At 48.1% G+C, this 17260-nt stretch overlaps 1 protein-coding gene across 4 annotated transcripts; it reads left to right on the top strand.

Moving 5' to 3' along the window:
* The first annotated feature begins 7362 nt into the window (after positions 1-7362).
* LOC122391397 (peroxiredoxin-6-like) lies at positions 7363-17226 on the top strand. 4 transcript variants are annotated; one of them, XM_043385247.1, is made up of 7 exons: positions 7375-7453; positions 13984-14074; positions 14546-14689; positions 15114-15344; positions 15978-16050; positions 16296-16381; positions 16705-17226. In XM_043385247.1, the coding sequence occupies exons 2-7, from the start codon at positions 13989-13991 to the stop codon at positions 16736-16738; spliced, it is 654 nt and encodes a 217-aa protein (XP_043241182.1). In that variant the 5' UTR covers positions 7375-7453; positions 13984-13988; the 3' UTR covers positions 16739-17226. The 4 variants fall into 4 exon arrangements, with proteins under 4 accessions (XP_043241181.1, XP_043241182.1, XP_043241184.1 ...); XM_043385246.1 differs by lacking the exon at positions 16296-16381 and having other exon boundaries at positions 7363-7453; XM_043385249.1 differs by lacking the exon at positions 7375-7453 and having other exon boundaries at positions 13989-14074; positions 14490-14689.
* The last annotated feature ends 34 nt before the right edge of the window (positions 17227-17260 follow it).

Genomic DNA, 17260 nt, shown 5'->3' with positions numbered 1-17260 from the left:
ATATCGGTGACCTAAGGTCAGGTCAATTTCTCGACCTCCCCATTATGTCAATGGGGGAAAAATCAACTCCCTGTTTTTACCACTAAAACGGGTCGGAATGGCACCATATACCATACATGACTTCATATACGATCAACCTTCACTACCTTGAGGTCTGTTTTGCTGTTGGGCAGCTGTAAGGTCATGTGACGTCATCAAAGGTCACCAGCGGTTTTTTGCCAATAACTCCGTACAGGAACAAGATACAGCCGCGCGGATGGTCTCATTGTGTTCAGCTTGTCAAGACGCATCGAATGATATACATGATGACCTCGAGGTCACGTTACCTGAGGTCAACCTTTGACCTTGACCTTTCGAGGTCAACATATATCATTCGATGCGGATTGACGAGAGGATCACGATGGTGCCCTTAGTTTGTTCCTATCTTGACTAGTTCGAAAGTTATTCGAGAAAAAACTCTCTCCATATATAGCGCCGCCATTTTGACTTTTTTGACCCCTGTGACGTCATCTTTGACCTGACCTGAAAATGACCTTAGTAAAAATTGTAGACCTTGTCCGTGCGTATCCGATGCCGTTTACCGCCTGTCGCTATCTTGCTTCGTTCTCGAGATCTCAGGGGGGGGGGGCGGTCATCCGCCCGCACCCCGTCTGTACGAAGTTGGCGCAGACCCCCTTCGGTGCGCGGGTTAAAACTGTATCCGCCCTCGAACGATAAATAAAGTGCAAATTCGCGGCATAGACTTTACATGTATAAATCGGCGTGCGAAATCGGGCGAAAACAGCCAAATTTGCCCGACACGGGTCCGGTCCCGGTGCAATATTAGTGGTGTCATTTTCCAAAAAATGTCTGACCGATACCGACCGAAACCAAAATTTGGGAAAAATTTCCGACCGAATACCGACCGATAACATCCCAAGCCAAAATTTGACCGAAATTTGACCGAAATTCTATTTGCTATTACTCTACCCCAAAATTATAATATTTGGTAAATTATGATGGAAAATAATGGGAAATGGCATTTCAGTCCAAGTTCAGTCAATTCTTAGTCACTACAAATTACATTTTGTGGTAGAAGTTACATTGCTAAGGGTAGGAACACATGGACCTCAGCATTTCATTAAAGGAGAATGTGTAATAGTAGAACACCTGTGAAATGTAAATGTGATCACTGCTAAGTGCTAAGTGCTAACTGTCCAGTCTTCAGAAACACATTTCAGTAATTCAAGTTCTTTTTTCCTTGCATTTTTGATGGCTGTATAATGATTTTTGTAGGCAATACTTCTTTGATACAGGTGACATTTTAACAGTTAGACTGGAATAGAGTTTCAAAATTGTTGTGTGTACTTGTGGGCCCAACTGAGTCAAAATCAGCCTGCTTGTAGTTGTGGTTGGACAATGGGTGGCTGCTGCCTGCTGGGTGGGATGGCTACTGAAGTTGCCAAAATGTGGCATCTCTTGTAGCCTTTGGGGGAAATTTTGCAACTCTTTGTCATTAACATCCCAATAAATCTCATTTTAACTAGGCAAAAATGGAATGCTTTCTCTTTTTGAAAATGGCTTCAATGGCAGGGTGACCGAAAGTGTCCGAATTTTGGGGGGCCTGACCGACCGATTACCGAAACGGTCAGCATATCTTTTCGGTAACCGAAATTTTCGGTAACCGATTGACACCACTATGCAATATCTCGGTAACCGTGGGCCAGACCCGCACGGGGAAAACAGCATCGTGTAGAGAATCGAACGGGCTATCGAATGGTGTGCGGTGCAGGGGTTGGCACGCGCCACGTGCACCGGGGAGGGCACTTTCTTTTGAAAGATGGACGTTTTGGACGGATTTTGGAATTCATATTAATTTCAGGTGACCGTCAGACGGAGCGAGTTGAAACAGCGCCTATTAGCAATAAAAATGTACCGCCTCTCATGGAAAAATTGTGCAAAGCTAATTGATCAAAATAAGGTGGAATAAATCGCTAAAGAAAATGGCATTTGTCCATAATGTGGTAATAAATAATTACACGGATTTTGCTGCTTAACCTAATACGTTTGACAATTGAAAATACTATCATTGGAAAGAGCATTCAATTCTCTCCAAGATCCAATCATCACGTTTGCATGACAAGCAACAGTATTCTTAAAAATATAAATGTTTCAAACCTCTGCCAAACCATTTTTAGCGAAAATTATCTACGGCTTCAATTTGTCATAAAACTACGCACCTAACTTATAAAACACATTTTACAGGTTCACTGAACTATAATGACAGGTTCTGAAGTAGAAAGCATGCCTATCAGACACGGGCACTTCGATGCGATGGATATTCTTTCCAAACCAAATCGTTTAGCCGTCAAAAAGCAATCGACCGAAATGGATAGATAACCCAACCAACACATGAAAAACCAAATATCCGCCGATCGAAAATACCCCTTTTCGCGTTGCGGAGCACGCGGGTCACCCTAGTAATAACTATTCCAAGCAGTTAACAAGTTTTAGTGCAGTGCCAATTCGGAACCGTTCAGCGCCGCCAGTCTCCCAGGCTGCCGCCGGCCGCCGCGCCGCCACTCTGGCAGGGTGTTTGACTTCATATCTCTGTTGCTAGAAAAGTTGTGGACCGATTTACTTGATTCTTGCATGAAAAGATCCGCCATTCAATTCTTAGCAGATAACGAAAATTTGACGTCAATTGCACGATCCGCTGCCCATATTGTGGTACTGCCATCTATTGACAAGGCTGGCGAACTAAAGCCGGGCGGCTATTTCCACTTTTGACACACCATGAATAAAAACGTTCCTAACTTTTAAGTCTCACCATTTACAAAATAGTCATCGAAAATACACCAAATTTCGGTCATCTTTGGTATGGTTTTGATATGTAACTATTTGGATACCATGGCAAAGAATTTCGTTAAAATACCTATTTAACCCTATTAGTGGCAGGCTCCTGGCTACCCCATATTAGTGGCAGGGGGGGCTGTTTACGACCCCCCCTTGATATCTCGAGATCTAACGGGCCGATTTTCAAAATTCAAACGGCATTCGATTTGGCTCAACGAGATCTACATTTCTAAAAAAAATAAAATTAAAAAATGTCAATAGGGGGGTAGAGGGGGGTAAAAAAGGGCAAATTGCAGATACATTTTAGACTGTTTATCACGGCCAGGTTTCTGAACCAATCTTAACGCAACTTTTGCCGATCGATAGAGAATGAACCAGGAATGCACATGGATCCTAAAAATATGCATTTTCAAAAATCATAGGCGGATACAGATCATTGAGATTGGGGGTACACAAAAAGTATAGTAAATAAGGTTTTTGTTGGTACTGTTTCTAAAAAGGGTGGCAATGGTCTTGTTATGTTACAATTTTCTTATGAGAGAACGACTAAAATTGTATTGGTCATGCATGGCGGTGTCAGGGCACCTATGTTGGGAGGTAAAAAATAACCCCCCTTTTTGGACGCCTGGATCCGCCTATTATAGCAAAAACGTGTCAAAAGAGGATGCACAATAACTTTGTATATGTTATCACATGATACCTTTCATTCACTGTTCGTAAAACTGGTGCAGCATCGTGATCTTCGCCCAAATGACTCGCTTCACGAATAGGACCCCCCAATTCCCAGTGCTCTGGAGCCGCCCCTGGTAAAGTTATGAACTTGAAATTTTCAGGGAATGTGCCCAATTTAGTTTTAGGAAAAGTCAGAAAATTTCAGCATCGTAGCTTCAGCGGTTTCGGAGATATTCCCGAAAAACCTGAGGGGTGGATAAAAACAACCCCCCCTGCCACTAATAGGGTTAAGTTGGGACGGAATTTATTTGAAGTTAAACTGAACGCTGTCTCTTTTCCTGCCTTTTGCAATTTACCTGCGCCCCACTGGGCTCTTCATAGCCCCCCCCCCCCTCCTAACTCCGAAACTACTGGGCCGATCTTCAAAATTCAAACGGTGTCTGATAGCCCCGGTAAAACTGTGGCGCGAAACCTAATTTTATTGACCTCGAGGTCACCGATGACGTCACAGGTCAGGTCAAAGTAGAAATTATTAGCATTTTGGCTTGTTCACATTTTGGGCTCTGGCCGCCGCCTTACAAGTCAGATCAGGCTCATTTTTGGTTTACACACTCATGAACAGATACTGTAGATACCCTTAGGGTTCCAAACTTGTACTTTGATTTTCAGGTCAGGGTCAGGTCATCACAGGTCACGGAAATATTATATCATGCGTCGGTCACGTGACACATGTTTTATGGTCCATTTCAGACTTCAGTGATACGATTCCTAGCTATCCAGGGCTAACCGGCGGCTAACATCCACGCCAACTTCGTTAATGTGTACGGGAGCCATGCTCTTAGTGATTCCGCAGTTCGGAAGTGGAAGAAAACGTTTGGGGAGGGGAGGGAGAGCGTGCGCGACCTGGCACGTGCAGGCAGGCTGAGGACGATGGTCACAGCCACTAACGTCGCCAAAGTGGAGGAGATGGTAATGGCCAGCAGACAGATTTCTGCCCAGGCGATAACAGAAAGCCTAAACATAAGCCTACGCCAGGATCATCAGAGACCATCTCCTGCCAGTAGGTAATCGCCAGTTGCCGCCTCGAGAAGGCCCGTGGTCGGTTCATCCTCCACCAGGATAGCGCGCCTCCTCACCGTGCCCTCGTGGCGAGGGATGCCCTGCAGGCAGAGGGCATCGAGGTGCTCTAACACCATCCCTACTCTCCAGACGTTGCACGCAGTGACTATTGGCTGCTCGCAGACATGAAGAAAAATCTCTGGGACCGGAGGTTCGGCTCGCGGTCTGCACTCGGGTCTGCTATTTACCAGTATGGCGAAAAGACCCTCACTCAAAGCTTCCGTGCGGCCATTCAGGACCTGGCCAAACGATGGGACCGATGCGTTCGCCTGCAGGGCGAGTTCGTCGAGCCGTGAGCCATGTCTGGTTGAGATATGCCAAAAAATAAGCGAGTTATATCAAAACGGAACTTACTTATTGAACATACTGGTATACCATAATACTACTAAAATCACTTTTTAACCACCCTTCCTCACGAACAGCAGTAACAGTTCAATAAGTAAGCAGGCTCAGGATAAGAAACCACTACATTTTACAAAACCACTCCAAGTACGCGGCTTACAACCTTACGCTGGTGGTGGTAGGTCGAAAAATATTGTTTTGATGACTGTTATTACCTAATAACTTGTTTTGTAAACACCAATCGACCTATTTGGGTTCACAGAAAATGACGCGGGCGCGATAAGGAGACCGGGCGCAGATTGGGCACTCTCCCCTAACAGCCGTTTTCACGACGGGCTATCTGCCGAACGCACCTGATTTAACCAAATCTGCACCTAGTCTCTTTTACACAAATATCTTCATTCTTTATATCATGAATTTATTTCAGTGTTTTAATCGAAAATAATGTCTGATAATTTGAAAAATGATGTCTTTAAGCATCTGTGCACCCCAAGTGGACAACTTTTAACCCGCGCCCTGCTGGGGGGGTGTTTGAACACCCCCTTGTGGTTTTTCGCGAATATCTCAAAAACGGCGGCGCGGAGCGCCGCCGTTTTTGGTACACCTTATCATACATCAATTCTACACATGTTGTGAAAATTTCAGACCAAGGTCATTCAAGGTCAGGTCACCAGGTCACTTGAAATGACCTCACCTCATAAAAAGTTTCAATGTCTGTCATAGCTACACCGAGCGACCGATCGCTTTGAAACTTTCAGCGATTGCTAAGAGCAATAGCATGTACAAAATGTTCATCTCAGAATTTTGATATCGATGACCTAAGGTCAGGTCAATTTTGCGACCTCCCCATTATAAGTCAATGGGAGAAAATTGAAATGCGCCTCTTTTGGACGAAAGACATTATAAACACTCCCAAACACCGAATTACAAGTGGTTTAGACACACTGAACATGAAAATGGTATCCGTGACCCCCTGTTTATGCCCTGAGGTCATCTTAGGTCACGAATGGTATCTAACAGTTTTTCGCAAATAACTTTTGATAGAGGCATGCTAGAGCGATGAAAACGCCTTAGATGTGTTCAGCTCGACGATACGGATCGACTGATATGCAGCATGACCCTTTCCGGTCAGGTCATGACCTTGACCTGAGGTCAAATTTTCAAGTTGACCTTTCAAGGTCAAGTTATAGTTCATTCGATGCGTCTTGACGAGAGGAACACGATGCCGGTAAAAGTAAGCTCGTACAAGGCTTGGGTCAAAAGTTATTGCAGAAAAACTGTTTCCGAAAAAATCGGCTATTTTTGCAGTTTTTGCCCCCTGCAGGCAAAACCGTTGACGTTAGGTCAAATCTGAGAAAATTGCTCAGAAAGGGCGTTAATAGGGCTATCGAATGCGCTTTTCCGCGGCGCTGTAGCTCTATTGGTTCCTGAGTTATGCGTTGGCTTCTTGGAAATTGTGGACATTCGACCTGGAAATCGGCGAAATTTTGCCTTCAATGACCTCTGGTGACCTGACCTTTGACCTGACCAAAAAATTGACCGAAGTGATTTCCTCATTATTTTTGACGCTCTTTCGAAAGCCGCCTTCCGCGTATCGCTACGTGGCCCAGGAGCCGAGTTAGAAGGGGGGGGGGTGTTCAAACACCCCCCCCCCCCCCAGCAGGGCGTGGAAATCCAGGACCCCCAGCCGGGCGCGGGTTAAGAAACACAATGAACCTTATTTTGACCAAATCAAATCTGCACCAAATTTGCACCTAATCTGAACCAAATGTGTACCAGATAGCCGTCGTGAAAACAGATATATCATACATCAGCCCCGCGGAGCGAAGGGCATGTAAGTATGCGTTTTTGAGCGTGATATGATTGGCGTACCGGTGCGTGAGCGACTCGCAGATGTTTTGACTGGTGATTCTAAAATAAAACGTAATGTAATGTGAGCAAACATTGTCATTGGGCATGGCATGTGTTGATGTGCCGGGCTGATACACGGCATGAACGTAAGCGAACATCATACGGGCTGCTAACTTAACACCCTGGTGGCAGACGAGGTAGTATACAGGGTCCGGCATAAATTTTGTCTCAAAAAGTGTGCTCTCCGAACGCTGCTATACATATAAAAGGTAACGATTATTTTTAGTGCTCAGCGTATTCCCCACGGACACAGATTCAACGAACAACGGTTTTTCAACTTAGCAATCGCTGGCGATCAGGACGGGCGAGGGTTATTGGTAGTACCACATAGTGCGAAAAGCATCGGTCGATAGCCACCGTCACTTGTTACCGGAGCCTACTGCCTCCCCTAGCTCCGCCTTCCATCGAACACGTGACATAAACTTGTGCGAGTCGCGCCGAACTTCTGTGCCCGCGAGCAATAAAAGCCGACTCACAGGTCCGGGCAGTACAGAGACGGAGACAGAGACAGACGCAGACGTCTCACAGAACCTGTTCCAGAGGTGGACAGACATAGGGTCGGTGCCGTCTAAAGGTGAGCTGTCATTCTTGAAGTCCCACCTATAGTGTCTAGCGAACTATTAGACATCCGTCAGCCAATAGTAGGGGAGAGCGGGGCCAGTTGAACCACTTTTTATATATTGACATGCACAGCGAGATCTAGTTGTCATATCGAAAAATGCACAATGCCATGACAAAATATGCTCTTTTGGCTTTATTCTAAGATATGTAAAATTATGTTTCAAACATATTTTGCTGCCAAACGCATGCTTATAAAACAGCTCTACGCCCGTTTCAAATGACCCCGATGCGAGGGTCAATTGAATCAGCCCATGGGGTCAATTGCACCTATCCTTATCAATGGGATGTTTTCCTCTTTAAGGCCACTTTCTTAAGGAGATATTTTGTCCGGTTTACTTTTCCAAATGCTGCATTCAATAGGTCGTTGGAAAGCTAAAAGTGCAAAGTTCCTCATAATAGGTGACATAAAGTACATAGACTATGGTAAAATGGGCGGATGAGAAAAATGAGAAATATCTCAGGCTATAGTGTGCTTTCAAGCAAAAGGCTGGAGATAAAGGGGTCAAAAATTGAGCTCTATTAAACTACTATTTCAGTTTAAAAGCTCATTTCAAAGGTGGACTATTTCCTTTAATGTTTACAGCCCCTGAACAATAACCATTGCAAAGGTCACCGGGGTCCATTGAAACGGCCTGTGGCCCTGTTTCAACTGACCCTCAGAGAAGCGTTTCAATTGACCCCATCCGCTCCCGCCATCTCGCACGCACCGTAAAGTACATGTCAAACGAGCTGGAGGGACGGCATCATGCTGAATGAAGGGCCAAATAAGGTGTTATTCCGGAGCCAGGAGTTCTTCTTTCAGCAAACAAAGGTATGTGAGATATCACAAAATATTCATAAAAACGATTTCTCCCAAACGCCCCTCAAAAACACAAAAACAAGTGTCAAATCAAAATTAATGTCCGTTTGCCGCCCAAACGCCGTTGACAAAGGAAGTGGTCGAGCGCGGATGCGCAGTGGTGTCGGCAACGCCATATGTTGCATACTGTTGAAAATAAAGCCATGTTTCATCTGACCCCGTGTTTCAACTGGCCCCGCTCTCCCCTATATTAGGTAATCCCCATTCCCCATTCGCAACTATACCCTCTAGCAGTGGCGCAGCCAGGATTTCATTTCGGGGGGGTCATCGCCTCCAAAGAGGGCCCCCTAGTGTGCGGGCCCCCCACCCATTTTTCAGAATCTCTCCATATTTCATGCACATTCTGCTGAGCGGGCCCCCTTTACCTGCACGATAACCCTGAGCGAGTTTGAATCAGAACATTTGGCTAGAACAATAGCTCGGTAATCACCCGGTGTTCCATTTTTACGCAAATTGACCACGACAGAAATATGTTACTATGACGTAAGAATTCGTATCTTTCGAGGCCGAAATGTGCCCCTTGCAATCGGAACTGTTGCCTGCTTCTGTCGGGCAATACCTATTTAACTAGTCCCATGTGCCTGTTCCAAGTCATCCTTGGCTGCTGTAGTAGATTGTGCCTTTATTCTTCTTCATTGCGTGAATTCGCTCACAAGAAGTTTTAACTCTCCCGGCACAGGGGGGAAGGGGCTGATGTAACCCTTCTAAAGTTTTTTTCGCAAATAACTTGCGTAAAAAGCGGCTGATCGCGACGTAACTTTCAGTGTCCTCGCGTTGATCAATTTTACACCTACCCTAGAAATTTTATGACCCTGACCCAAATGACCTAAGGGTCATTTGTCAATTCAAGGGTCAATTCAAGGTCAAATTCCGACCTTAAGGTCGGAAAGTAGGCCAAAGTTGGCCTACTTTCCGAGACCATGTTTGGCCAGAATCGCGGTTCGGCGCATGCCGGCTCGCATTAGCGGCGCGTTTGCAGTTCTTTCGTGGTTTCAAGCGTTCAAACATGTGATTTGATGTTGCTCCCATGCATAGGGGGGGGGGGGGATATCAATGTCACCTGAAGGTCAGGTCAGGTCATTGACCTATGAGGACCTCAGTACACTTTTTCAAGCTATGCATGTTTCTAGGCTAGTTTTTGTTTAGCTGAATTCGAATTTAGCAGCCATTTGAACATTTAAGTAGTTTTGGTGCCTTCGTAGCATGTTACGAAGCTGTCAGAGGCGGTTGACACGTATGTACTACGAATACCCGTCACGATCCCTACTGGTTGACCTGACCTGACCTGACCTGACCCGACCTGGCCTAAATGCATAAAGACATCATCTGTGATCAAAACTTACATAATGTTCGTGATCAGCACCCCGAAAAGCCCTATAGCAGCCACATTTTACGACGTTCTAACAGGTCAAGATTTTCCCGACTTTTGGGGGTCATTGACCTGACCTGGAAGGTCAACCAATGACCTAGGACCTTTAAATTGGGAATCATCGGCTTCCTCTCGTCACGGGCAGCACGCTCGTTTTTTCCGCAAAGTTCTAGCTCGATCATGGGCCAAACGCGAGGGGGTCGTAATTGTGCCGTCGAAGGACGCAAAATGGCCTGTGCCGGCGAGGGTTAACCCTCGCACGACCAGGCCATTTCTCATAACACGAACGACCAGGGGGGGGGGGGTTGTTACGACCCCCCCCTGGCGTTTCGAAACGGAAGGTCGTAGAGCTTAGCGGAAAAAACCAACGGATTGCTCTCAACGAGATCTCGCGATTGGTGGTATATTTTTTGGTCCTAGGTCAACATTTGACCTACTTATGACCGGTCAAAGGTCAAATTTTCCGAAAAAATCAAACTTTTTCAACTTTCCGCGGCGATTGCGGCAAAACGGTGGGAGATATCGACTTGAAACCTTCACTATCGTGTTCCTTGATCAATTCTCTATCGTTTGGTATGTATTTCGTTTCCCTAGCTCTAGAAATGGCGCGTTGGGAGCGCCGGAAGTCGGCAAGGTCACAGTCGGCGGCAGAAATTCGAAAAATCAAAATTTAAATTTTTGAAATCTGATTGTATTTTTGGATTTGGGAGGTCCATTTGCTCCCTATAGAAGCTAATATTGCTGCATATTCCCATTGAGGTGACAAGAATTAGCAAAATAGTGGTTCGGGCGCTTTTCAAAAATAGTACCGGACGCTGTTCCTCTTGTGACGTCATAGCTCCGTGACCTGGGACCGATTCACGTTGGCGCACTAAGGCCCTAGTGACACTTGATTTCAAGCGTCACTATGCGATTTCGGTTCGCGCTGAGCCACTAGCCGATTGCTGTAAAATACCGCTTAGTGTCACTACATTCAAGTGTCACTTGGTCGCCTAGTCTTACTAGCTTCCTAGTGCGCCATCTCGAATCGGCCCCTGACCCGACCCGGTCAATTTTCTTGCACCACACGATAGCCAATGCTTGCCCCAACATGCATGGGAAGTTTCATCATGATCCATCAAACAATGTGGGTATCACCGGCAGAAAACCTAGGGATTCGGCGCACACGTTTGGTAACTGTCGGCCGGAGGCTGTACCTCTTATGACGTCATAACTCCGTGACCTGACATGACCCGATCAATTTTTTTTCGGCAAAAGATGCGCAAAGGTTGCCCCAGAGGGTATTGAAAATTTCAGCCCGCTACGACAAGCCGTTTAGCGTGCACTTCGAAAAAACCTCAGGGGGGGGTTGATACAACCCCCCCCCCCTAGGCGTTCTAGGGTTAACGCGCTCACGAGACATGTATTGCCTTGGGCCGGGTTTGTTGTGGTGTGATGATGTGGTGACGTAGATTCTGTATGTTACCGTGGTCCCGGCATGGTGTTACTTAGCGCGGGGTAGGTATAGGCTAGAGGGACCGTTGCACCCAGTGCGCTGAACTTTGCGCAACCGATGGAACAAGGATGGGCAACGTGCCTGTGAGGGGTCTCAGCTCAATCGGGCCGGTGGTGAGGACATGGCGCGTGCTCAAAAAGTGTACATTTGCGTCATAGACTTTACATGTATAAATCGGCTCGCAAAATCGGGCGAAAATAGCTAAATTTGCCCGACACGGGTCCGGTCCCCGTGCAGTATCTTGGTAACCGTGGGTCCGATCGGCACGGGGAGCACAGTATCGTATATGATAATCGAAGGGCTATCGAATGGTGTGCGGTGCAGGGATGGCACGTGCCACGTGCACCCGTAAGGGTACTTATGCTTGAAAAATTGACTTTTGGACTGATTTTGGACTTAATGCTATTTTCGGGTGACTGTCAGACGGAGCGGGTTCAAACAACGCCTGTTGTCAAGAAAAACGTACCGCCTCTCATGGAAAAATTGTAAAAAGCTAATTGATCAAAAACAAGGTGGAACAAATCGCTGAAGAAAATGGCATTTGTTCATGACTTACCTACTTAATTACACGGGTTTTGCTGCATAAACTGGTACGTTTGACAATTGAAAATGGCATAGTTGAAAAGAGCATTCAATGTTGTCCAAGATCCATTCATCGCTTTTGCATGAAGAGCTACAATATTCTTAAAAATATAAACGTTTCAAACCTTTACATAGTAATTCATCGATGACCTCCATTTTTCAATAGGTAGCCTACGTCAACCTATGTTATAAAATATACTTGACATGTTCTATAGTAGAACGTATGGTTACCAGACACGAGCACCTCGATGCGATGGATATTTTTTCCCAAAACCAAAATACTTAGCCGTCAAAAGGCAATCGACCGAAATGGATACATAACCCACGGACACAAGACCAACCAAACGCCCACCGATCGAAAATACCCCTTATTCGCGTTGCGGAGCAAGCGGGTCGCCCTAGGGGGCCCCATTCACCCGAGGGCCCGGGCCCTATCCACACGGGGGCCCGGGCCACGTCCACCTGGGCTCCGGACCCATCCACCCGGGGCTCCGGGGCCCGTCAACCAGGGGGCCCGAGCCCCATCCACCCGGGGGGCCAGGGCCCGTTCTCCCAAGGGCCCGGGCCCCATCCGCCCGGGGATCCGGGCCCCGTCCACCCAGGGCTCAGGGCCCGTTCTCCCAGGGCCCGGACCCCATCCACACAGGGGGCCCGGGCCCGTTCTCCTGGGGGCCCGGGCCCGTTCTCCCGGGGGCCCGGGCCCCTTCCACCCGGGGCCCGGGCCCCATCCACCCAGGGGGCCCGGGCCCGTTCTCCCGGGGCCCGGGCCCATCCACCCGGGGCCCGGGCCCCATCCACCCAGGGGGCCCGGGACCGTTCTCCTGGGGGCCCGGGCCCGTTCTCCCGGGGGCCCGGGCCCGTTCTCCCGGGGACCCGGGCCCATCCACCGGGGGCCCCGGGCCCCATTTATCCGGGGGCCCGGACCCGTTCTCCCGGGGGTTCGGGCCCCGTCCACCTGGGGCTCGGGGCCCGTTCTCCCGGGGACCCGGACCCATCCACCGGGGGCTCCGGACCCCATCCATCGGGGGCCCGGGCCTTATCCACCGGGGGGCCCGGACCCATCCACGGGGGCACGGGTCCCATCCACCCAGGGGGCCCGGGCCCGTTCTCCCGGGGCCCGGGCCCCAGGCCGACCCCTCACCCGTGGTGTCCCAGTAGGCATTTCTCGAAGCGGGCTCGTCCAATTAGATTAGGACCTCTCTCTCTCTCTCTCTCTCTCTCTCTCTCTCTCTCTCTCTCTCTCTCTCTCTCTCTCTCTCTCTCTCTCTCTCTCTCTCGAGCGGGCCCCCGACAGAAATTTCGGGGGGGTCAGCTGACCCTCTGACCCCCCCTGGCTGCGCCACTGCCCTCTAGTCTCTACTGTTTGCGGACTTATAGGTATGTCTACGGATACCGGCATAAAATGATACCAACTTTATTTCCAGCCCCGAGTTTTAGATTGCAGCGTAAAAAAATTAAATAGACACGAAATAGATTAGTCGGTTTGTGCAAGCTCAACTGTGAGACACAATCACTAACGAATAAATACGAACCTAGTGAATGGTAAAGGCTATGTAAGCCCTGTACACCTAAAAAGTAAAAATTACCTCATAACACCTTATAAGCCTTTATGGAGCACTTGTAGTTCTTTACCCTGGCTCCTGCTAAGTGCTATCCGTCCCGCTACATCAACAGTTAACTGCTAAAATATGCCTAAAAATCATCCATGTGATCTATTAATGTGATGAGGTCGATAACAGCAGCATCTTTTATGTGGATATGCTAAATGAAAAGCTTTATAGTATCAGATCCAATCGAAGACGACGTGATGCTTATATTCCTTCCAATAGGTGGCGCCAGTAGTAAACGCCTGCGTGTTATGCTGTACCGCATGTCACTGACAATGCTGACGCTGCGCGGCTGGACGAATGCCGAACATCTGCATGATCGAGCTCATCGTTAGACGTTAACAAGTTTTTTTATCTGAGATCTCCCAGAATCTCTTTGGATAAGAGCGTTAAATTTACAGTTCCCTAACTGCGTGTGGAAAACGCCTTATTTGCTCATGACATGCCGACATGACTTTATACCTATGTCCTCGCTGAATTAGATGTCGGAAGCATCAATATATTTTAATTGTCCTATTTAAACACCATAACCTGAAAAGCATAATATAGACACAACCTAAACTTATTACAGACAAAATGGTGGTTCTCGGCGAGATATTTCCAAACTTCGAGGCGGAGTCTACCGAGGGCCACATTCGATTTCACGACTTCATCCGTGGATCGTAAGTACCTACCTACCTAGTGCCGATGTACCAAAGGCAACCTTTGAACTTGAAAAGAATAGGTTAAGTCATATTATTCCTTTGGTGAAGAATGACATCCATGCTTGTGAATATTTCGGTGACATCTGACAGTTCTTAGTTAGGTAGGTATCGGGAAAACTATAATAATTTGATTAAAAGTTACTAGCCGCTTTAACCTCCTTCAAAAAAAGTCAAACAGGAGGTACGAGTTATTCCTTTTTAATCATCAGACAGATGCTAGGCTTATCATGATTATTTATGACTTATACCCGATACCTACGGAAAATAATTTTACTACGGTAACATATGACGGTGACCAAATAATGCACACCAAACTAAAACCACGTCTTCTAAGTAGGACGTTTAGTAAAGAAACCGAGGTATTCCATATCAGCCAGCTACAATGCAGCTACGTGCATTGACGGCTATATCTGCCGAACCGCTGTGCAGCTGGTGCATCCTGCTGGCGCACCCCTCCGACTTCACGCCGGTCTGCACTACCGAGATGGGCGCCGCGGCCAAAATGGCGCCGGCACTGCTCCGACGCGGCGTCAAAATGGCCTGCATCTCCTGCGACCCCGTCTCGTCACACAAGTGAGTGCAGCTGAAATTTAGCAGACCCGTCTATCTAAAGGAACCGTTTAACCATAGTGCGGACAGAAAGTGTTGCAACCCCAAAGCCATTTTCGCGGATAAAATAAAAACGGTGCATGGGTCACTATACATATTTCATGGAAAGTTCAAGTCCCGTTGGCCTTAGGTCAGGTCACCTCACCAGGTCACAAAACTACCGTACCTTATTGGGTCAAATGTAAACTTTTATTTTTGCACTCATCCAGCTCAGAGTGAGGCCAGATGTTCCTCAAACTTCGTGGTGAGCATCTCATCGAGTTTGGCATAGTTGTTTCGCTTTTCAATGCTGTTGACCTGAGGTCAGCTAGAAGTCGGGAATCGTAACGCGGTTGCATGTGCCGTTCCGTTCAGGCGCCCTAGTAATACCCCATGCCCGTTTCGGCAGGACGTGGATCGAGGACATCCGCGCGTACAACGGGCTCGGCTCCGGCCCGTTCCCGTTCCCCATCATCTCGGACGAGGAGCGCCAGTTGGCCAAAAAGCTGGGCATGATCGACCCCGACGAGCCGCGCTTCGACAACAAGCCGGCCACCGCGCGTGCGGTGTTCATCATCGGGCCCGACCTGCGGCTCAAGCTCTCCATGCTCTACCCGGGCACCACCGGCAGGAACTTTGCGTGAGTGCACAGTTGGAGGGTGCTGTGGCAGGTGCAGGTGCACGGGTGGTACATGGGGACGAGAGGGCCACAGCGGGAGTCGGGAAGGGAGGAACGGGTCAGACGCGATATTGGAAGAGTTCGGTCGGCAGATGACCCGGAATCCAGGGCTGAAATTTAATAATCTCATTTGGCATTTAGCCGGGAATCAGCCGAACATAGCAGGCATTCCGCAGGACGGTAGGAAGGACATTCTTCTGAAAACAGGGATTAGTGATCAGCATGGGGCACCACATTTGTACATAAACACAAGTTCCTATCATCATCACACAAGAGTGAAAACTTTGCCAGCGTAGTGCCTCATTAACACGGATTTGTAGAGGATGTGAACGTTGCGCGGACATGCCGCACAGCAGGCTCCCGTCACCAAGTTTGCTTATTCGGACACTCATATCCCTCTGTCCGACCGCCGACGGGCAACCAGCTGAGACAGCTTTTAATTTGCCTTGAATAGTTGGCCGTCAATTAACCGATCTCGTGCTGCGTTCTGTACGTGAGGCACCTCTGAAGACTGACTTGTCTCTCGTCTTTCCCCGTCGGCGTCCTACAAGATATGAACGATATGAGCTCTTATTGATCGCTGACCGTTTCCAGAGAGATCCAGCGCATCATGGAGTCCCTGCTGGTCACTGCCAAACACAAGGTGGTCACGCCGGAGCAGTGGCAGGTGAGGACACCACTGAGGCGCCTTGCCAACTGACCGCTCTCTGATATTACGAACAAGGTGTAGGGTTATTAGAGAGAAAAGGAAGCTAAAATAGGGGAGATGCTCCCAGCTTACGCTTCGGTAAAAACTTAAGTTAAGCATGATTTTACGTTACATTTCCCGGCGCCTACTTTCATTCTGTAATGTTATTCACGATTCTGTTTATTTCTTCCACCAATCCGTACTCCTGGTTTCGTCCTTGGTAGACGAGACGGCCTATACGCCGCAAACCCGTATCTGAGGAGCAGGCTCCCGTCGAGGAGCCTGAACGCAGAAATACCAGACGGGCGTGGTAAGTGATGCACACACACACACACACACATGCACGCAACTCCTTTGCTTAGCCGCCGTACGTAGCCAGCTCATGACCACCTGCTCTCCGGGATAGTGTTCATACCTACAGCTCGAGGTGGAAATGGAAAGCGTCGTATACTTGTACATTCATCTGATTTCTAAGCCCATGGCGCCTTGGTATACTCTTAGTTATGCCCGGTCCTTAGAAGGAAATGTGGTAAACGAAGGTCACTTGAATCACATTGCCATTGAAGTATCAATCATAAGTCAAGCCCACCCTGACTTGCGAGCCTCCTGTGACAGAGTGCCATTGTGTTCCAGGTTGGCGAAAAGTGTTTCGTGGTGCCGTTCCTGAGCATGGAGGAGGCCAAGGACATGTTCCCGGCCGGCGTGCAGGTGCACCCGGTGCCCTCCGGCAAACAGTACCTGCGCACCACGCCCATGCCCAACTAATCCAGCCCGGCAGCAACGGACCCGAGACGAAAACGGATACTGATAATGGCGGCATAGCGAGTATGTTTCTGCTAACTATTGACGCAGTGAGATGTATGTGAGGTAGTGAGAGCCTCAAACGCTGATCTCAGTAGTATTCGCAGAGGGAAATTCAATGGAAACTGTCTGCGCTCCCTGTTGTATGTTCGTGTGTTTTGTTTCTCGTGGTTTTATTCGCGTAGTTCGCAAATCAAATACGGAACGCCAAGCAACCGATTTTAGCACTTTACTTTGACGGTCCTATTTCGTAGATACGGGTGCGTTCGCTCGCGACTTATGGCTCGTCTCCTCATCCTTTTCGGTGTTCTTTTGGAGACAATCCTCACAATGTGTAAATAAATGTTGCAGTCATGTGGTGGTATAACATCGCAGAATACCGGATCAG

The sequence above is a fragment of the Amphibalanus amphitrite genome, unplaced genomic scaffold, assembly GCF_019059575.1.
Source record: "Amphibalanus amphitrite isolate SeventyFive unplaced genomic scaffold, NRLGWU_Aamphi_draft 000435F_arrow, whole genome shotgun sequence".
NCBI classification, from domain to species: Eukaryota; Metazoa; Arthropoda; class Thecostraca; order Balanomorpha; family Balanidae; genus Amphibalanus; species Amphibalanus amphitrite.
This window is presented reverse-complemented; position numbering and strand designations above follow the sequence as displayed.